Genomic DNA, 22374 nt, shown 5'->3' with positions numbered 1-22374 from the left:
CTATCTCTTCTTTGATTCTAAATTATAGCCTTACTGGGTAGAGTAATCTTGATTGTTGGTCCTTACTTTTCATCACTTTAAATATTTTTGCAACAATCCATTCTGGCCTGCAAAGTTTCTATTGAGAAATTATCCAACAGTCTTATGCAAGTTTTCTTATAGGTAACGAACTGCTTTTCTCTTGGTACTCACAATTCTCTCTTCAACTTAACCTTTGGCATTTTAATTATGATGTGCCTTGGTGTGGGCCTGTTTTGGGTTATCTTGTTTGAGATGCCATTCACTTCCTGGACTTGTATGTCTATTTCCTTCACCAGGTTAGGGGAGTTTTCAGTCATTATTTCTTCAAATAGGTTTTTGATTCCTTTCTCTCTCTCTTCTCTTTCTGGTATCCCTGTGATGTAAGTGTTGGTTCACTTGATATTGTCCTAGAAGTCCTTTAAACTAGCCTCATTTTTTAAAATTCTTTTTTCTTTTTGCTGTTCTGACTGGGTGTTTCCCACTACCCTGTCTTCTAGATCACTGATTCAATCCTCTGCTTTATCTTATCTGTTATTAATTCTTCATTTCACTTATTGTATTCTCCATTTTTGACGGGTTCTTTTTTATGGCTTCCATCTGTTGAAGTTCTTACTGAGTTTATCTATTCCTTCTGTAAGTTTATTGAGCATCCTTATAACCAGTATTTTGAACTCTGTTTCTGGTAGGTATTTGTTTGCACTTTATTTAGCTCTTTTTCTGGAGTTTTGTCTTTCCTTTGGGATATGTTTCTTTGTCTCCTCGTTTTGACTGCCTCCTTGTGTTTGTTTCTATGTATTAGGTAGATTTGCTATGTTTCTCAATCTTGGTAGAATGATCTTTTATAGTAAGTGTCCTGTGGTGCTCAGTAGCACAGTCTTTCCTGGTCACCAGAGCCAGGTACTCCAGGTGTGTCCCTTGTGTTGGTTGTGTGTGCCCTCCTGTTGAAGATGAACCTTGGTTGCTGTTGCCATAATAGTGGGTGTGATTGACTATCAGGTTGACTGGCTGTGAGAGTTGGACATGACTGTAGTGGATAAGCTATTGTACAGGGGCTAACCCCATAGATTGGTAATCTCATTAGTGCATCTCTGGTATTAGCTGTGTCTGCTGTTTGGGTGTAATTTGTGGAATAGGTTGGATGATTCTCTGGTGTGGTCTAAAGTTGGCCACCAGGTGTATCAGCTCTGGGTCCTCCAGGAGGGGCTTTGGTGCAGGCAAAGGTCAGCCACCATTTGTTCCTGGATTGAGGGTGCCTGGTGGGATCTACAAATTTACCTGTAGTTGATTACCACTGTGCTGTGATTGGAGTTGCTTGGGAGCACCTACTCTGAGAACTGAGGTGGACTGCCACTAGTGCCAGTCTTGGAACCCTGTGTTGGGCACCACAGTGTGAGCTGAGAGCAACCACCACTTGTATCAGGCTTGTGGTCACTTAGTTGAATCTACATTTAAATCAACACTGGTTGCAGCTATACCAAACCTGGGGCCACTTGATAGGTGTTACAATACAAGATGAGACTGGTGATCATCTGTGCCAAACTTGAGGCTCTTAGCAAGAGGTACAGGGTATGCTTAGGCCAGCCACTGCTTATCTGGAGTTTGTGGACCTTTAAGAATGTTTAGGAAAGTCCATAGCATGAGCCAAGGCAGATTGCTTCTGGGAAAACCCCACTGAAATTAGCTCTGAATATCCATGTGAATTGGGTGGAGTAGGGCCTCAGGGAAATACTAGAGCAAGGTGAATTTTTATCCAGTTAATAGGGAGCTCAGATTTGGTACCCACCTACACCTGCCAGCTGGGTGGGGAAATGGCTCAACAAAGGAGAAATGGTGCCTGCCAGCACTTTTGTCTCTGGAGAGAGCTGCCCTGACACCTGCCCCTCCAATCCTTACCCTGAATCTAGTCAACCCAGGTTCTCTTTATATGTCCTGGGTGGTTTTTGAGCTACTGTCCCTACAAGGTTAGAGCAAGTACATTTGTGAGCAAGGGAGTCAGTGTGTGGGCCTCTTCAAGATGCCCTTCTAGATTCTTAGTCACCACACCTGCTTTCTCCATGTTTCCACCCCTCCTACTAGTCTTATCATGACTTCTTCTTTATATCCACAGTTATAGGGATTCTGTTCAGCTAGTCTTCAGATGGTTCTCAGTGATGGTTGTTCTATAATTTAGTTGTAATTTTTTGATGTGGTCATAGGAGGAGGCAAACACAAAGTTTACCTACTCTGCCATCTTGACCAGAAGTGTCGTATTTCTTCATTGGTAACATATCCATTCAATTCTTTTTGCTTATTTTCAAAAGCAGTTTGTTCATCACTTATTATTGGATTTGGGAAATCTTTACATATTCTACATACAAGTCCAATATATTTGTTGAAAGACTTTTTCTTAGTCTATGGTTTGCCTTTTTATTTCCTTAACAGTATCTTTCTAAGAGCAAAAATTTATGTTGATAAAGTCCAACATACCAATCTTTTCTTTTTTGTTTTTGCTTGGTGTTTTAAAAAATGATTGCCTATTCCAAGTTGTAAAGATTTTCTCCTGTGTCTTTTTCCAGAAATGTTATTGTTTTAGGTATTATACTGAATGTTTGTGCCCCACCACCCCAAATTCATGTTGAAATCCTAACTCTCAATGTGGTAGTTTTAGAAAGTGGATCCTTTGGAAGGTATTTAGGTTATGAGAGTGGATTAATGTCTTATAAGAAAAACACAAATATTTCTTTTTCAGCCATGTGAGGATTCATAATCCATTTTGAGTTAATTTTTATGTATGGCAAGGGATAGAGTTGATTTTCATTCATTTCTGTGTATGTATCCAGTTAGTTCGAAAACTGAACTGGATCCAATTGACTTGTGTTTAGTTACATATTAATGTTTTTATCAGTATTGGATAAGGACAATCAAATGAAATCAGCCCTTGTATTTATTCATCAATCACGTAAATACTTATTGATTATCTATTAACATCTTTAGTAGGCTTTGGGAACACATAATGAATAAGATACAGCTTTGACTTTCAATAGATCACACTTTAACTGAGGATATAAATATAAAATAAATATAATGTGATATGAGAAAAGTGTACTTGAGCTGTGTGTTTCATACCACAGTCAATTTTAAAAGTCACAGGCAACATTTTTAAAAAATGAAATAGAGTATTAAGATAAGCATTACTTTATAAAATCATATTTTAATTTTAGTAATGTATCAATATATGTTTATTGGGTTGCAATATAAAATGAATTTTTTTTTACTAATAATCAAAAAAGTTTTCAAGCCCCTACATTAGATATATACACAAATTGTTAGGTAATTCAATGAAAGGAGCAACAAATTCCTAGCAGAGGGTTAGGGGACACTCAACGCAGAAGAAATAACATTTCAGCAGAAACTTAAGAGAATGTTTGGGGAAATGGCGTTACAAGAAGGAACAGTATGTGCAAAAGCCTAGAAGTATGCACAGTTATCACAAGTTCCAGGAATGGTGAGAAGTGTTTGTGTCAAGAACAAAGAATGCTAGGGATGGCCTAAGGCACAGACTGGGTAGAAGAAGATGAGGCCAGAACAATAGACTATGGAGATACTACAAAGGCTCTTTATGACTTATTGGTCAGATTAGCTTTAGTCTCTGAGCCTGTTTCTCAAAGTGTGGTTTCAGGGATCACCTTTATTAGAATCATCCTGGGAAGTAGTTCTTCAAGTGTGGTTCCTGGACCAGTAGGATCAGTATTATTTAAGAACTTTTTAAAAATGAAGATTCTTGAGCCCCATACCAGACCTGATAAATCAGAAATTTTAGAGGTGGGGCACATAATCTGTATTTTAATAAACACTCCAATTAGTTCTAATGCAGACTGAAGTTCTAATGCACACTCCACTGACCTAAGGGTTTGGTAAAATGGAGGTTTTTAGCTCCCACCCCAGGCCTACTAAATCAGAATTCTGGACCTAGAGTACCCATTTTTATCAAGCTTCCCAAGTAATTCTAACTCTAAAATTTGAGAATAACAAATCTAGAATGTGTGTGATCAGTTGTAGATTTTAGGATGCTGTAGGAAATGATAAGACCTAGGAATTACTAAAAGAGGAGTATGCCATTAAAGCCTCCTAAAAAGGAAGATTGAACAAGAAACCGTGGTGATTTTGACAAACATAAATTGGATTATGCCGTCTCATTACCCTTGAGATGAGAACCAAACACTTTATCATAGCTTAGAAGGACACACAGTACCTGGCTTCTGCCTTTCTTACACTTGCTCTGCTCTCTCCTTATTCACTACGCTCTAACACTCTTCCAAGTTCTTTGAACACATCATGCCCTTTCCTGTCTCAAAGCCTTTGCATCTTTTGTTTCCTCAGCTCTTCCCTGACATGGCTCATTTTCAGGTCTCAGCTCAAATGTCTTTTTCAGAGAGATCTTGTCTGATCACTCCATCCAAAGTGGCCTCATATGTATTTTCTTATTTATTTCCTTCAAAACACTTATTACAATCTATAATTCCTAAGCTTTTACGTAATTGTCTATTTCCTTTATATTTGTATGTCCCACCAAACTATATGATCCATGAGGGCAAAGATCCTATGTGCCTTGTTCACTCCTGTCTCCATAGACCAATTTATGATGTAAAATACACACTCAGGAAGTATTAAGCTCTGAGAATTTCCTTGGGTCAACTTAATGTTCCGAGCCTGTGACTTTGCTGATAGAGGCTGATCCCGTCTCCACTCTACCTACTCCACACTTCTGGATGGTGACACTAACAAAGTGCAATTACCATTTGCAAAAGTAACATACCTTGTGACAAACTAGAAGGTAGTCGAATCCAATCAATGTGATTTTGAACTGTCAGGACAGTCTTTAGAGAGCAAAATGTAATGAAAGATGAAACTACATGCTCGGCAAAAAAAAAAAAAAAGAAAGAAAGAAAGAAAAGAAAAAACGTTCCTTAATAACTGACAAATCTTGAAAATGAGAATCAAAACAACACAAAGGTATTATTGTTTTTATCCATCAGATTGACAAAAATTATTAAGTCTACAAGTATACCTATATTGACATACTTTAGGAAGGTGACAGCACTGGGAGAGTCAATTGACAGTGTTGATTAAAAATAAGCTTATCTAGCAATTGCTCTTTTAGAGAAATGGTATCATGTAGTCACAAAGAGGCTTATAGCAGCAGAAGAATGTGTAACAATAATAATAACAATGGTAATAAAAAATATATAATAAAAGATTTATGAGGTACTACTTTAGGACTTCTTTTAAACCTCAGTCTTTTATGAGGTGAATACCGTCTCTATTTTATACAAGAGGACCCTGAAACTTGAATTATACAAGATCTTATTTATAATAGAGAAAAATTGGATAATCTTATTGGATAGTCCTGTAAATTTCATCTATACACCAAAGCACTAATTAAAACAAGATTTAAATTAATATCACTAAAATAAAATGAAAAGACATATTAAGTAAAAAAATTAGATTGCAGAAGTATATGTTGCTATTTAGAGACAGAAAAAGAAATTAATCCAAGAATAGCTACTCCAACATATATTGATGGAACAAATATTTATTGAGCACTGTGGTATACAGACATTGTACAAAGCTTCAAGACACTTGGGAAAAACCAGTGAACAAAACATAGTTTCCTTTTACTGAGGTGTTTATGTTCTAACGATGCAGAGATATACAATAAACATAATTTTAAAAGGAAATTACATAATATGTTAGAAGATGAAAAGGCTATGAGCAAAAGAAACAAATAAAGTAGGGTATGGGGGGTCGGGAATGCAGGGGAGGGGGAAGAACATCATGTCAGTGTGGTCAGGGTAGGCCTAGTTGACAAGATATTACTGGAGGAGGTGAGGAGGTCACATCGATGTCGTAGGGAAGAGGGCAAGAAAAAGAGCCAGGGCACAATCCTAAACCAGAAGCTTAAGGGCACATTATGAAGGCTAGAGAGGCTGGAGCAACTTGAAGAAAGGTCGGGGGCCATTGTAGGGATGAAGTTAGAAGGGCAGAGGAGTGGCAAATTATGCCTATAGGGCCAAAGTGTGGCCCACCGTAAGGACTGTGGCTTTTGCTAAGTGAAATGAGCAACTGCAGAATTTTGAGCATGACATGATCTGATCTTCTTGTTAAAAGAAAGCTGGTTATTGTGCTGAAAATAAATTGCAGGAAAGCAAATATAGAAGGCAGGAGAGCTATTGAGGCTGTTGTAATAAAACAAGTGAAACCTGTAGACATCTCAAAAGGCTCACAGCAAACTTGTAACACTCCATACAGTGATTGGCATTGGGTAGGGAGAGAGTTGTAAGGGACCTTTGTTTGCCTTCTATTTGAGTTGCTTTTTGAAAAATTACCAATCATTGGAGGAGACAAAAGTAACCTCCTCCTCCTCCTCCTCCTCCTCCTCCTCCTCCTACTACTACTACTATTATTATTATTATTAATTTTCCCCCTTCTTTCCAGAATAATTGAGTCTAAAACCAGTCAGATGTAGCCAAGAAAAGTAGGACCCTGTAAAGGGTTGGGGAAAGGTAGCCTGGTGCAGGCTGTCAGAGCCCAAGAAAGGTAAGAAGGACGACTGTTAAAGAGACTGGCAGTGGTAATTTGCAGTCAGTTACTTACCAGGGATATTGATCCAATAAGTAAATATAGAGAGGATAAGGGTGGCCAGGTTCTTTACTGTTGGAGAGCTGTACATATGGAAAAAGAGAAAACTAGAATGAATCCTCCAGTATTGGATTCAAATTGGAAGCTGTGAGCTCACTGTTTTCAACATCTATATACATATAGATAGATATAGAAATGAATACATATATGGGTATATGCATGTGCATGGATCCATATATATGGTCTCTGGCTCTGTCTGCCAATAAGGTGTGGGAGCAATGACATCCCAATGACAATAAACACCCTAATAGCCTCATCTAGGTTCCTAAAGAGCATTCTCCATGAAAAGCAATAGGAACTTCTTGGAGAAATGGCTAATTCCAGGGCTGTGGCAGGGAAGATGCAAAATTAGCCTGGAATAGCTTTTTGTACCCCAAAATAAAAAAGTGCTCCAACAATGATCGAACACAACAAAAAGATCCAGTAGCCAGCTTAACGAAGGTCCCACTGACCAAGTCTAGAAAAATTTGAATATCAAAATAAAAAATGACAGTAATGAATCATAACCCATTGAATAAAATACGAATCCATGAGTTCAAACTAATACACACTTAAGAAAACAAATAAATGAGAGACTATGACATTTCCCTTTATGTTAGCATGCCAACTAATAAATGTAAAAGGAATGATGGAATTAGAAAACCACCATTTGGCAACCATCATAGAAACAATTAACTCAGCCAATAAACATTGATGGACGTGAAAACTTGAGAGTGAAAGTTGGATAAGAAATGGGATATTTACATAATTTAAAAGTACTTCCTACAAAACACTTGTAATTATTATAGTGGGCTAAATGGTATCCCACAAAAAGATATGTCCCCATTCATGTCCTTCTCCCTAGAAACCTGTAATTGTTACCTTATTGGGGGAAAGGTTCTTTGTAGGTGTAATTTAAATTTAAAAAGTTTGAGCTGAGGAGATCATTCTGGATTACCGAGGTGGGCCCTCAATCTAATAACTAGCATCTTTTTAAGAGTAAGGTCAAGGGAGATTTGACAGACAAAAGAAGAGGCAATGTGACCATAGAGGCAGAGATCAAAGGGATGCCAACAGTCAGCAGAAGCTGGAAAAGGCAAAGAATGGACTCTATTCTAGAGACTCCAGGGAGAGTACTGCCCTCCTGACACCTTGATCTCAGACTCTTGGCCTCCAGAACTGTGAGAGAATACCTATCTTTCTGTTATTTTAAGCCACCCAGTTTGTGGTAACTTGTCACAACAGGCACAGGAGACCAACACAATTACAAAGGGGAAAAAACAATTTTACAGAAGAGAAATCTGGCAGGCACTACCTTAATCCTGTGATCAAAGTAAACATCATCAGTAATAATACAAACTAAAATTGTGTGCCACCTACTAGGATAAAATGAAAACATAGCATCGCTTCTATGACATTCTTGCCAGAGATGCATCACCTGAATCTAATCATGAGGAAATGTCACACAAAGCCAAATTGATGGACAGTCTACTATTGTAATCTTCAACAGGATCAAGGTGATAAAATTCGAGAGTAGACTGAGGAACTGTCTCAGCCAAAAGGAGACAAATAGGCATAACAACTGAATGCAACTGGGTCCTTCACCTATAAAGCAGGGGGGGCCAATTCCCTGATTATGGACTGGTACCAATCCATGGTTAGGAACTGGGCCACACAGCAGGAGGTGAATAGGGGGAGAGCAAGTGAAGCTTCATCTGTATTTGCAGCTACTCCCCACACTAGCATCACAGCCTCCACTCCACCTCAGATCAACAGGTATTAGATTCTTATAGGTCCCTGGTGCCAAAAAGTTTGGGGACCACTGCTATAAAGGACATTACTGAGTCAATTGATGGAACTTAAATAAGGTCTGAGGATCAGGTTGAGGTAAAATATCAATATTATTTCTTGATTTTGGTAGTACTGTGATTATGTAGTAGAATGTCTTTGTAAGAATTGCATACTAAAGTTTTCAGGGTTTTGGAGGTATGTGTTCAGAAATTTACTCTCAAATGGTTTAGAAAAAAATGTTCTTTGTACTATACTTCCAACTTTTTTGTGAGCTTGAAATTATTTTTTTTAAAAAAAGGAAAAACATCACAAAGATTATTTTTGTAATTTGTAACAATAGCTAAATTTGATTGAGTTAGATCACTGGTTTAATTCTCATAACAAACCTATGTATGAGATATCATTATTGATTCCAATTTGCAGATGAAAAAACAGGCATCTTAACATTAATTACTTACCAGAGTTCACATAGCTTGGAAGTTATAAGCCAGGAGTTAAACCCAGATCTATTTAATTTTAGATGCTTTTCTCTTAAGCAGTACACAATTCAATTTTCTTAAATTATTGAGTACTGCGTGTATACACTAATGTGTCTATGTTGTATATATATTAGTTAGGATTCTCCACAGAGACAGGACCAATAGGATGTATGTATGTTTGTGTTTGTGTTTATCATTTTAAAAATGGCTTATAATAATTGGTAATTATGGAAGCTGGCAAGCCCCAAGATCTGCAGAATCAGTCTGCAAGACCCAAGAGAACCAGTAGTTTAATTCTGGATTGAGTCTGAAGGCCTAAAATAGCCAGTAGTGTAGTTCTAATCCAAAGGCTTGCAGTTTGTTTCAGTTTGAGTTCAAAGACAGGAAAAGGGTCAATATTCCAGCTTGAAAGGCATCAGGCAGGGAGAATTCTTTCTTGGGTGCTAGTCATGGTGGTAGCGGTGGTGGTGGTGGTCAGCCTCTTTGTTCTATTCAGGATTTCAGTTGATTGAATGAGGCCCATTCACATTAGAGAGGGCAATCTACTTAATCTCCTGTTTAAACGTTTTCTCATCCAAAAACACCTTTACAAAAACACCCAGAAGAATGTTTGACCAAATACTTGGCATTCTATGGCCTGGTCAAGTTGACATATAAAATTAACCATCATCATAGTTTGACTCATGAACAATAAAACTTTGAACTATAAGGGTGCACTTATACACAGATTTTTTTCAATAACTACTGTAAATGTATTTTTTTATGATTTCTTAAGTAACATTTTCTTTCTAGCTTTTTATTGTAGAAATAAAGTATTTAATACATATAACACAAAATATGTATTAATTGACTGTTCAAGTTATGGGTAAGGCTTCCTTCTGTTCAACAGTAGGTTATTAGTAGTTAAGTTTTGGGAGAGTGAAAAGTTATACATGAATTTTTGACTGCACCAGAAATCGGGGTGACACACTTAACTCCCATGTTGTTCAAGAGTAAACTCTGTGCGTGTGTGTGTGTGTGTGTGTGTGAGAGAGAGAGAGAGAGAGAGAGAGAGATGTGTGCTAGGCTAAAATGTAGATATTTGATAGCAAGAATTGATTAGTATCTATCCAGCCTAGCTTGAGGGAGAAAGGGAGATGCCATTGCTTACATGTACCGGAGAACTGGTACTCTCACATGGGGATGAGATTGTGTCTCTTAACAATACTCACAGTCAGGATGAACTTTCTTTCAGATTGCTCATTTGCTCAGGCTCCACATGGCCTGATTCTTGTGTTAATTTGGTTAGGGTCAATCAGGTCCCTAGTCATCTTTGGGAGTCTCTGGCCACCATTTTCTGTACTTCTCTAGTAACTCCCCATTGCCTGGCCTCAGTGCCCTCACACTCAAAGCCACAGCATCCAGGTTTATACTTGGAGATCCTGTGCTATGTGAAATTAACCCAGATTATATGTAAAGCTACCCTCTTACTTGTTTAGAAAATTACATTCGTCTTAATTTGTCCATCTTTCTACCTCAGTTTCATCTTGGTACCCATTATGATATACAAATAAGGACTGAAAGACATGAATAAAAGGCCATGAAAATTGAAGAGCTTCCAGGTGGTATTTTAGCCTAGCCTATTCTCCGTCCTCCAGCCCCTTTAGGTGGGATGTGGGTTTTTCTAGATTTTTCCCTCCATCTCTTATCCTTGCCTCTTCCTGCAGAGTTATGTCAGAGGGATGGCCAAACTCCAGTAATTCTCCCCAAAGTTATGAGAACATCCTTACACATCTTCTGTGACATAGTCCAGCTATTTTCTCTCTCCTACTGGTTCCATCTTCCCCTGCCTAATCTGAGTCTTCTCAAGTTCTGTTTTTTTCCCTCTTGTATATGCCCCAAGCAGTGGGCCAGTCCTCCTGCATGTTCACGTTTGTTTAAGGTTCACCTTTTCCATTAAACCATGAGCTCTGTAGAGAGGAAGAGGTTGCATGCACATTTTCTCCCCAGTACCTAGGAGGCCTTTGTGGTCTGTTTGCCTGGTTAATATCATTCCCTCTGCCTAGAACATCATTCTCTACAAAGTGCAAATCTTTTCTAGTCTCTACATGAGGCCCTTCTAAAGAACAACTTCCATCTCTCCCTGGAAGAGATTTTGCAGGCCTCTGACCACCTGCTTGACACCAGAGTATATACTCACATCTTATCTCCCCTGGTAGTTTGAAAACTTCTTGAGGACAAAAAAGTGTTTGGAAGTCCTGAGGTCAGTATAAGTTTGAATGATGGGTCAGTTGCTTGCCTGTGTAGTTGTGTGACATTGGACAAGTTAGTCCACCTCTATACCGCAGTTTTCTCTTCTGTTAAGTGGGTATAATAATATCACTTATCTCACAGGATTTTTGTAAGGATTAAATCATATGTTTTTATAAAGTACTTAGAAGAATGCTAGACACAGAATACACTTAGTAAATGTTAGCTGTTACTATTATTCTTCTCACTTGTTATAGTTATCTATTGTTGTGTAACATTATGTTAGAATTTAGAAGCTTAGAACAATTATAAACATTTGTCATCTTTCATACTTCTTATGGAGTAGGAATTGAGGAGAGGCTTAAATGGGTGATTCTGGCTTGGGATCCCTCATAGGATTGTGGCCCAGATGCCAGCTGCAGTCACCTGAAAGATTTCCTGGGGCTGGAGGATCTTAACGGAAAGATAACATTTTTACAATAATAAAATTTTCTTTATTCGTGCTGTACAATACAGATGCAACTAGCCACATGTGGCTATTGAACACTTGAAATGTGGCTAACATGTAAACTTTTAATAACTTTGTTGTATACATTGATTCTTTTCAAGGGTGGGTCAGTGGCGAACCTTAGGTTCAGGCAGTAAGGGATTCTTATTACAATTATTAATACTAAGTGCTATTTTACTATATACTCTGGTATATTTTTGTTTAATTCTCACAGTAGCTGTATAGTGTGATACTGAAATCCATTTGAAGAACTCAGGAACCTAATTTTAAATTTTAATTTTTATTAATTAAAATTTAAATACCCACAAATGGTTAGTGGCAACTGTATGTCCTATACAGATGTTACAGGAAGAGATTTGCCTGAATATAGGACAGAGAAGAGAAGTGGAGGCTGAGCTTTGCTACATGGAGGGTAGGCCCATTTCAGACTTGAAGAGACCATGATAAACTAAATCCAGTGGATGGTAAGTGTTGGCCAAGTACTATTACACACCCCTGCAAGGCTATTTGTAACTGAACTGAATACCCTGAATATCGAAAGGGTCTAAAGACACAGGGACTGGTTCTCTGATGGCAGTATTGAAAAAAGTATTTTGGGGAGATAGGAGGGACCTTTGCCACATCTGCCACCTAGGGTCAGGGGCAGAACCACTATCTTTTAAGAGTTAACAGTTATAATGGCTATGTCCAAATTTGCACCTTTTAAGACAAGTAAAGAAATAGCCACTTTTTCTCCCTCCTTTCTTTTCATGGCTTCATGCTAGGCTTTAAGAAGCGTTGGCCCTGAGAAAGAAGACAGCTACCAAAAAGGGCTCTTCTGTCAAACTTGGCTCAAATTTAAAAGCAGAGCTTAGGAACTGTTTCCAAACAGGAGCCTATCATGCAAACCACACTTTAGGGAGTAGCCTGCACTGAATTGCTTGACTGCACTGTGTTCTTGCTGTCTGAGCCAACTCCTGGAATTGTATTCCAACCAATAAGACTGAGACTTTCCCTGTCCAATTGGAATTGAGCAGCTATATCTTCATTAGCATCTTTACCAACCAATCAGAGCAGCTCCATTCTAACCAATCCAGAAAGTGCTTTTTGGACCAAACGATGAGGATTTAGGGTTCTCATTTGTATGAGGATGGACCAGTCAGGGACCAGGGGTGGGAACTTTCCATATAAGCCAGTAAGTCAGCTCCCCTCTGGCTCTGGAAGGGCACTTTACATTTCCACTGAAGAAAGAAGACTGAGTTTCCTGCTATACTGAACTAGAGCTGACCAGACCAGATCAGAGCTGTCTAGCCTGAGAGAGGCCTCACCCAAGGGCAGCCTTGCTGTTCTCAGAGTCCTACTGTATCATAATTGAACTATTTGCATTGAATGAAGTTTCCTTTTTCACTGCACCCTAATTTGGAGATTCCTATCAGCGTTGAATTGGTACCAACAACTATTGGTTGACAGAAAAAAAAGGTGGAATAATTCAATAACTTCTCCTTGACTAGCTCATAGATACAAAAGTAATAAAAATGTCCATACACTGGTAGGGAGCCAGATGTTCTTGGTCTTGCGCTGTTTTGCCAGACTAGCTCTCTACACTTCAGCTATCCTTTTGTAGAATGTCAAGGCTGGAGAGGGCTTCTGAGGTCCCCACCTTCTCTAGCTTCCTGGGTGCTTATGTAATGTAATCAAAATCATAATGATAAAAACAGCAACCACATTAACTGAGAATTTACAGGTGCTAAGTACTGAGCTAAATGCTTCATATTCGCCATGCCACTCAAGCCTAATGACTGTTTTACAAATCCCCATTTTCGGAGTAGGAAACTGTGGCTCTGCTCCCTGAATTTAAGTAACTAGTCCAGGGTCACAGGGGGAGTAAAGAGTTAAGTTAGGCTTTAAATCCAGCTGATTCCAACTCCTAAGCTTTTAATTACTTTGGTGTATACATTATTTCTCTTCGAGGGTGGCCGGCGGTGAACTTTAGGTTCAGGCAGGGAAGGATTCTTATTACAATTATTATTAATACTGAGTGTTATTTTACTGTGTACTCTGATATATTCTCGCTTAATTCTCACAGTAGCTGCACAGCGTGGTCGATACTAGTGCCCAAAGTGTACGTAAGGGAAAGTGAGGGCCAGAGAATCTCAGTAAATTGCTAAAGGTTAAATAGCTAGCAAGAAGCAGGAGACTCAAAACCAAGCGGTCTGTCTTCATTCCCCTGTCTTGATGATTCTGCCTTCAGAACAGGGCAAACATGTCAGAACCACCACTAGGGCAGAGGGATAGAGGCCGCCGCCTACCGGAGCTACCGGACCGCCCAGGCGGCCAGATTCCAGCGCGCACGCGCTATCGGGCTCCGGCTTGGAGCGCGCCCCGGGCACGAGGACGGCCGCGGGGAGCGTGCGCGCGGTGACGTGCCGGGCGCCATGTTGGAGGGCTGGTGGTAGCGGCTCGGGGAGGTCTTCATTCTCTCGGTCTCGCTCTCTCGCTCGCTTCCCCCGGCTCCCTTCGGTGCCCCCCCCCCGTCGCCTGCGTGCGGGAGTGTGTGCGAGGGAGGGGGAGGGCGTCGGGGGGGTGGGGGGAGGCGTTCCGGTCCCCGGAGACCCGCGGAGAGAGGCAGAGGCTGCGAGGGACTCCGGGAAGCCATGGACGTCGAGAGGCTGCAGGAGGCGCTGAAAGGTGGGGATAACTGCCCCCTTTTCCTTCCTCCTCACCCTCCGCGGCCCTCTCTCCTTTCCCTTCAGGGCGGGTGGCTCAGAGGGCCAGGGCTGGGCACGGGGGAGAAGGTGCGCTTACCCGGCTCCCTTCCCCCTCTCGCCTCTCTAGGGGCGGGAGCCCTGTGGGCAGCTCCCTCCCGCCCGCTCTGGGCTTTGTGTCCGACGCTGGCGTCTAGGCTGGGGGAGGGGAGCTGGGGAAGCTCTCACTGGGCCCATACCCTGTCATACCCTTCCGGGGTCAGGTCGTGGGCCTGCAGCCCCTTCCTAGGCAGGCTCTGTTCTCCGTCAGGCCCTCGCACGCCAGGCGTCGGGTTAGAGGAAAAAGTAAGATTTGGGAATGGGGGAGGGGTGGCAAAGCAACTTTAAATTTGTATACCAGTGAGCCTTTTTCAGGGCTTCGGGAGTCGTCATTCCACGCTTCTTAATTCTAAGGTGGTCGCCTTCGCTGCTCTTGATGTTCACCTTTCAAGCAACAGGCTTGAGAACAGTGCTTTCAAACTTAGAATACCGTGATTTCAGCCTGTTCAGACTTATGCTTTGAAATCCAAAATCTCTTAAAGAAAGCTACATGAGGTGACTGGTGTTTCTTAAAACGCAGACTTATGAACTTCACATATATAAACAGTTGTGGGGCGTGGGGCCTGAGATTTTAATTGTAACTGGATTTTCAAATAAAGCTGATGGAGGTGTTCCTCCGGACCACACTTTTAGAAACAGTGCATTAAAGATGGTTTGTGGAGTGCTTACTTTAGGAGGATGCTTACTTTAGGAAGATTCTTGTTACCTGTGAAGAGGGTGACATGTGAAAGTAGAACTTGGGGAATTGAAGTGGATATTTGGTTGAGAGGCTAATTTTTTTTCTTAATACAAGGAAGGACTGGGAGGAAAGTTTGTTTTTTAGAGGGTATTGGCATTGATTATGAGAAATACTGATAACTTTTCTTTCTTGTCCAGATTTTGAGAAGAGGGGGAAAAAGGAAGTTTGTCCCGTTCTGGATCAGTTTCTTTGTCATGTGGCCAAGACTGGAGAAACAATGTGAGTTGAAAACATGTATTCGATGTTATAGACCTATGTATCATTCAGAATTGCTTGGGAAAGGGGGAAAAACTGTATTTTAGAAGAAATGAATAATCCTCCTGTGTAAAGCCTACAAGCCCCAGCCATTTAAAGCATTTATTTAAGTGCATATACTTTAGTTACTTTATGCATTCTGTGTAATGAATTTTAAAATTTTGTTAATTTTTTTTTGTACTTATGCTTGGGTACATTTAGAATTTACTGGTCTGAAAGAGCCAGAAAAAGGAAGAATTCTTATTCCATTATGACCCTTTTTTAGCCATACAGGCTTATTTTGAGAGTTTTGTGACATTGTTTCAGATTATTTTGTTGGTTGTATTTTCTCACATTGTCCTATATCCAACCTTTTGTTGTCATTTATGTATGTGGGTGTTAAAGTGTCACTTCTATTCTCTTGAGAACGCTGTGATATTCTGACAAATTCCAGATGAGAGTTTCGACTGTTCTGTAAACTTTTTTAGGCCAGATAACTTGTTACATATCCTCAGCATTTTATTAGGTTTGTTTCGAGATGTGATTCTGAAACTTTTATAGTGAACTGTAAAGTTAGAACTATTTTCAAAGGGAACATTTCATTGCATCATTGTGTGTGTAGTTCGGGTAACAGGAGTTGTTTTCACACTCCGGCTAAGTTAAATCAGAGAGTGTGCAGATTTGGTGACATTCTTGTAATGGTAGGGAGTGGGAACAGAAAAGGGGAAGCTTTCTTCGGATGCAGTATTGAGTGGGCTTTCTCTGCTCCCTTGTTTATGTCAAAATTTCTTTTCAAGGCCTAATAGAATGTAAGCTTCAGCAAGCAATGTATACTTTCTTTGGGTTTATTAGTAAATGTTCGTTTGCTTATGGTTGTAGTGTAGCCTTCTAACTAGCCTAATTTTAGAAAGGGAAAAAATCTCTTTGCTTTAAAGATCATGTACACAAGCTGGACCTCCTAAGTGCTTTCTAAAAATTACCAGTCAACTTAAGAATGTGATTATGATGTGCTCAATTATATATTTCTATTGCATTTAAAAAATGGAACCCTTTAGGAGAAAAAATCATTTTTTATCTATGAATTATAGTCTCATAACACTTAATTTTTTTAAATTGAAGCAAAACAACAGATGTTTATATAGATAAGCTTAAAAATGGCTAGATGGACATCTTTCAAAAATAAATTAATTCCTAATCATAAATGCTTAGATTGCCACTATTTCTTTCACATTGCTGGTTAGTCCAAATTGATCCCTTTCTACAATACGAGGAGGAAAAGCATTTTACTTTAAGAGTTTTGCTACACAAGATTATATCACACTGTTTGGAGATAAATATTTAAAACCACTTATTCAGCTTATCAGACCTGTACAAACTGCCTTCCATTTTTGATAAAATACAGTAGAGGTTAGTACCTTCACTAAGAGTGATTTTGTGTTAAAGTGGTTGGTGTTGATAGATTGTCTATTGAGTTTGGAAAATATTTTTAAATTTATTATTCAAGTAGCTGATGTTTATACATTTAGCTTTATTTAGCCCCCTTTTTAAAAAAATCTGTGGGCATGCCTTATGGAATTTGGAGTTTCTGTCATCTACTTATGGCTAGACTGAGCTTTGTTTAACTTCTAAGATTGTAACAAGAGAATGAAAATCTAAAGAATAGCAAGTCAGATCTCTTTGATGTTTTAGGATGGATGAGTCCCTTAAAATAAGAATTCCATAGCTCTGTTTTTATTTTCATTGATACATTATAGCAAGACATCATTAACAGAAGAAATTTGTGCAACTTTGTGGATGAAAATCAGTGTTAGCCTAGGCTATTCATTTAAGAAAACAGTTGATTTGACTCTTAGCTTTAGAGAGATTTTAGAATTATAGATCTTATTGAGGAGGCAGTCGTAGGAAAATTAAAGAGTATTGTAACAGTTTTCCTTCCTAGTTTGTTAAAAACTACCTGTAGGCATCTATTGTAGGCAGTTGGGGAAGATGCTAAGCTGTTATGAAGAGGGAAATATATTTTTATCTATCTGTCTATAACAGCCCCCAAATTAGTTTTTGGCTACTTCAAAAAAAATTATTTTGATGACAAGAGGTTACTTTCTCCTAAAAATGAGATATTTCTTGAGCAGCGCTTTTCCAGAGATAAGTTTCTAACTTAATGCCAAATATATATTATGTGCTGAACAAACAAACGTGGTAGGTTTCAATCATAGATTTAAATAATTTGATGGGTTTTAGTTGCAGTTATTCATTTTGATGGTCAAATTGTCTCATCTTTGACCAGTGGGAATCTCTTCCAGTTGATTCCAGAGTCCCTCTTTCTTGACCCTAGTAGTCTTTGATAGTGTCCTTACTCTGTGGTATGAGAATAAGTTTATCACCACCCCACCCTCACCCCCACCCCAAGACCTGGAATCAGCCATTTTCCAAAAATCTCTGCCGACTATAAGTGGGAGATGGTTGCTAGAGATGCATAATATTATTGAGTTGGTCATTGTTTCTAGCCTCTTCAGTGGACAACTAGATGAAGTAGTTCATGATTTATACAGATACTTCCATTTCAAAATCAGGACTACGGGATTATTTTTGCTTCTTCTACACCAAAAATTCTGGTTCTCAAGAGCATAGTAGAGTCAGCCTATTCTATAATTCCTGACTATATTTAACATTACACACCACCAAATTAATTGCTAAAATTCTCTCAATTTATAACCCCTATTTTTTAAAAAAGTACTTGTATCTACATTATATGAGCATGTAGCTGTTACATAGCTCTTTCTTAACTGTCATTTATTCTTAGTTTTACTGTAGCTATGTATCTAATGCTCACTACCAGTCCTTAAGTCAGCGTCTAGTCATTTGGGTTGTCTGAAGCTCATTCTCTAATAATATATTCTTTAGGCAGGGTTCATGGGAACAGTGTTTCCTAAGTTCTTCTATGTTGTTAACATTTTGTGTCCTTTATTCTTGAAAGTCAGTTTGTCTGAAAATAAAAGCTTTGTTTCACATTTTTTGTCCTTGAGTAGCTTAAATAAGTTAGTTCCATTGTTTCCCCCTACTTAAAGAGTTACTGTCAGAATCTGATGATAATCTGATTTTCTTTGCTTTCTAAACCACCCAGTCTTTTTGCCTAGATTCCCAAAGAACTTTTACTTTGGAATGTATTAATTTTTCTAAACTACGTCCTTAGTGTTTGGGATTTGGGGTCAGTATATTCAGTATATCTGGAGAACTTTTTCAGTAGGTATTTTCAGAGTTTTCCGATTTTTTTTTTTTTTTAATTTCTGATAAGTGATTTTTGAATTATTTCCTTTGGTTTTTCTTTTAGAGATTCTTGTCTTCCTATACTGTACCATCTTTGTCTTCAGTATTTGTAATTTGTCTTGAATTCTTTTTTTATTCCAATTCTTTAAAAATAGCTTTATTGAAATATAATTGACATACAGTAAACTTCATTTATTGAATATGTATAGTTTTGGTAAGTTCCGATAGCTGTCCACACTCAGGAAACTATCACCACACTCAAGATGGTGAACAAATCCATTACTCCCAGAAGTTTCTTCATGCCCCTTTGTAACCTCTCCCCTGTGTGCTCCCATCCCTTTAGGCACCTAATAATCTGCTTTTTGTCACTGTAGATTAGTTAGCATGTTCTAGAATTTTATCTAAGTGGAATCATACATATGTATTCCTTGACAGCTTCTACTCAACATAATTATTGTTTCCCCCCTCCACCTTTATTGAAGTATAATAGACAGTTGTTCATATTTACAATACAATTCAATGAGTTTTTTTCATTTATAGTTGACATACAATAATATGTTTCAGTTATACAGCATAGTGATTAGAGATCTGTATAACTCACAGAGTGGTCACCCCACTAAATCAGGTACCCTTTTTCCCCCTAACAAATTTTTTTTAACATTTTCGACTGTTTTCCTTGCGCTATACTTTATATCTCCATGACTCTTTTGTATCTGTACATTTGTACTTTTTAATCGCCTTGCCCTTTTCCACCATCACCGCAACACCCCCTCCCATCTAGTAGCCCTCAAAATATTCTCTGTATCTTTGAGTTTGTTTTTGCTGTTATTTTGTTCTTTAGATGCCACATGTACGTGAAATCATGCAGTATTTGTTTGTCTTTCTCTTTCTGACTGGCTTCATTCAGCACGATACCCTCTAGGCCCATGAAGGCGATATCTTTTCCATTTGGTCTTTGTGCGACTTTTAATCTGAAGTGAGTCTCTTGTAGGCAGCATATGTGAGGGATCTTGTTTTCATACCTGTTCTGCTTCCCTATCTTTTGGTTGAAGCACTTAATTCTTTTCCATTTGAAGTACTTGTTGATAAATATGTAGGTAATACCATTCTTTATCCATGTTTTTGATACATGTTTTTTCTTAAGTCCCTCCAACAATTCCTGTACTACTGGCTTGATGTTGATAAATTCCTTTAGCTTTTTTTTTTTGTCTGGGAAACTCTTTATCTGTTCTTTAATTCTTAATGATAGCTTGGTTGCATAAAGTATTCTTGGTTGTAGTTCCTGAGTTTTCATCACATCAAATATTTTTTGCCAAGTCCTTCTGTCCTGTAGTTTCTTTTGAGAAATTGGCCGCCAGTCTTATGGGAGCTCCCTTGTAGGTAACTAATTGCTTTTCTCTTGCTGCTTTTAAGATTCTCTCTTTGTATTTAACCTTTGGCATTTTAATTATGATGTGTCTTGGTGTGGGCCTCTTTGGGTTCCTTTTTCGGTACTCTGTGCTTCCTAGGGTTGTAAGTCTATTCAGTGTCCCTCCCCCCGCCCCCACCACCACTACCACCTTTATTAAAGGGGCATGAAGGTTTGGGATGTTTCCCATCATTATTTCTTCAAATATATATTCAACTTCAGGTTCTCCCTCTTCAAGTATCTCTATGATATGGATGTTGTTACCCTTAATTTCATCCCATAGGCTCCTTAAATTATATTCTGGGTTATTTTTTTCTTGCCTTTCTGTGGTTGGGCGCCCTTGGCTTCCCCATCCTCTATTTCGGTGTTACTATCCTCGTCTTCCTTCACTGTGTTGATTCCAAATCCCTCTAATATACTTTTCATCTCAGATAATGTTTTCATTTCTGACTGGTTCCCTTTTACAATTTCCATTTCCATTTTTATGTTATTTATCTCTTTGTTAATGTTCTCACTGAGTTCATCTACACTTACCTTAATTTCATGGAGCATCTTTATAACCAATATTTTGAACTCTGGATCTATGAGATTCCCTGACTCCATTTTTCCTTGATCTCTGTTCTGTTCTTCATATGATTTCTCCTCATCTTTCCATTTTTGCTGCCTCTCTGTGTCTGTTTCTGTGTACTAATAGAAGTTCCTAAGACTCATGGTCTTATTAGCATGGCTTTGTGTAGTAAGTGTCCAGTGGCACAGTCCTGAGAGGAGTTCAGCTGCAGGCCAAGTTTAGCCCCAGCCAGTGCCCCTCTGGTACCACCTGTTAAAGTTCAGCAAGCAATCCACAGATGCTGTGCTTATAGTTGCCACAAGAAGCTACACCAGAAACTGAGGTCAGCTGCCACCAATGTGAGTATTGGCACTGCTCAGCAAGTGGCACTTGAGTTGCCAAGGACAAAACTGAATGTGGCTTGAGTAGGGCCACAAGTTGAGGGCGGCAGAAATTCAGGGAATCTTCTGGGCAAAGCGACCTCTGTTTGATAACATCTCAGCTATGGTGGTGCTGAGTCCGCACACTGGGAGGGGAGAGGACTCAACAGAGGGGCAATGGATACCATTGGCACTTCTGCCCATTTAGAATGCCTTGTCTCTGATCCTTGCTCCAACAACTCAGTGGCCCCGTTTAAGTCCCTGGTGACCCCTAAGCAGCCAGCTCAGCGCTGGTGCTCAGAGCAAGCTTGTCTGTCATCGCGTAAGTCCGGTTGTGGACACGGCCTGTTTAAGAGGCATCTGCAGCTGCTCGGTGCCGCTACAGTAGCCTCTGCCCACTCAGCTGCTGGGGACCAGGCAGCCTTGCATCTTCGCCACTTCCTACCTCTAACCATTGCAGGGTGATTTCTTATTCCTCTCCCTAGTTGTAGTGCTTCTGTTTATCTAGACCCCCAGGCGACTCCGTTTGCTGTCTGCTCTGTGTTTCTATTTCAACTTCGTTGTGGTCACAAGAGGGGATGAGCAAATCTTTTTGCCTGGTTCTCAACAACATAATTATTTTGAGATTGATCCATGTTGCAGATATCAGTTAACAGCTCATTCCTTTTTAATTTGAGTAGTAGTATCTGAAAATCCTACAGTTTATTGTACATTGACCTGTTGATAGACATCTGGATTATTTCCAGTTTTTTGTATTATAAGAGAAGCTGCTGGGGTGGCTCCATAGTGTAGTGGTTAGCACGTCTACTTTACGCGCAGAATGTCCTGGGCTCGCGCCCCAGGTGGAGCCATAGACCAAACCCCAGGGTCACCAGGCCCTGGGTGCATGCTGCGAGCTCTTGGGGGTGGGGAAATGCCCTGCCTTTAGAGATCCAGTTCTTAAAAGGGAGAGGGCAACATACATAGGTTAGGGGGGGAAATTAAAGAGGGGGAAAAATGTTCGGAAAAAAAGAAAAGAAAAGCAAAGCTGTGTGAATATTGTGTGCAAACTTTGGACACATACATTCTTTTCTATGGTATAAAAACGTAGGAGTGTAGTGGTTGGATCATGTGATAGGTATATGTTTTACTTCTTAAAAAACTGCCAAACTTTTTTAGTGTTTGTACTAGTTTGCATTCCCACCAGCATTAAAGGAGTTGTTTAGTTTCTCCACATTCTTTCTAACATTTAGTATGGTCAATCTTTTCCAGTGTAGCCATTCTAATAGGTGCACATTGGATAATGGTTTTATTTTGCATTTCCCTGATGGCTGATGACTAAGAGCATCTTTTCC

General features: G+C 39.3%; 1 protein-coding gene across 1 annotated transcript in view; it reads left to right on the top strand.

Annotated features, from left to right (window-relative positions):
* Positions 1–14099: 14099 nt before the first annotated feature.
* The window catches only part of PPP4R2 (protein phosphatase 4 regulatory subunit 2), a 56718-nt gene continuing 48443 nt past the window's right edge, over positions 14100–22374 (top strand). The window contains exons 1-2 of the mRNA XM_016148021.2: positions 14100–14352; positions 15345–15426. Of these exons, the coding sequence (XP_016003507.2) occupies positions 14319–14352; positions 15345–15426 (116 nt within the window). The 5' untranslated portion in view covers positions 14100–14318. The remainder of the gene's footprint in view (positions 14353–15344; positions 15427–22374) is intronic.

Source organism: Rousettus aegyptiacus, unplaced genomic scaffold (assembly GCF_014176215.1).
Source record: "Rousettus aegyptiacus isolate mRouAeg1 unplaced genomic scaffold, mRouAeg1.p scaffold_m13_p_4, whole genome shotgun sequence".
In the NCBI taxonomy this organism is placed as follows: Eukaryota; Metazoa; Chordata; class Mammalia; order Chiroptera; family Pteropodidae; genus Rousettus; species Rousettus aegyptiacus.
Note: the sequence above shows the minus strand (reverse complement) of the source record. Positions and strands in the feature narration are given on the sequence as shown.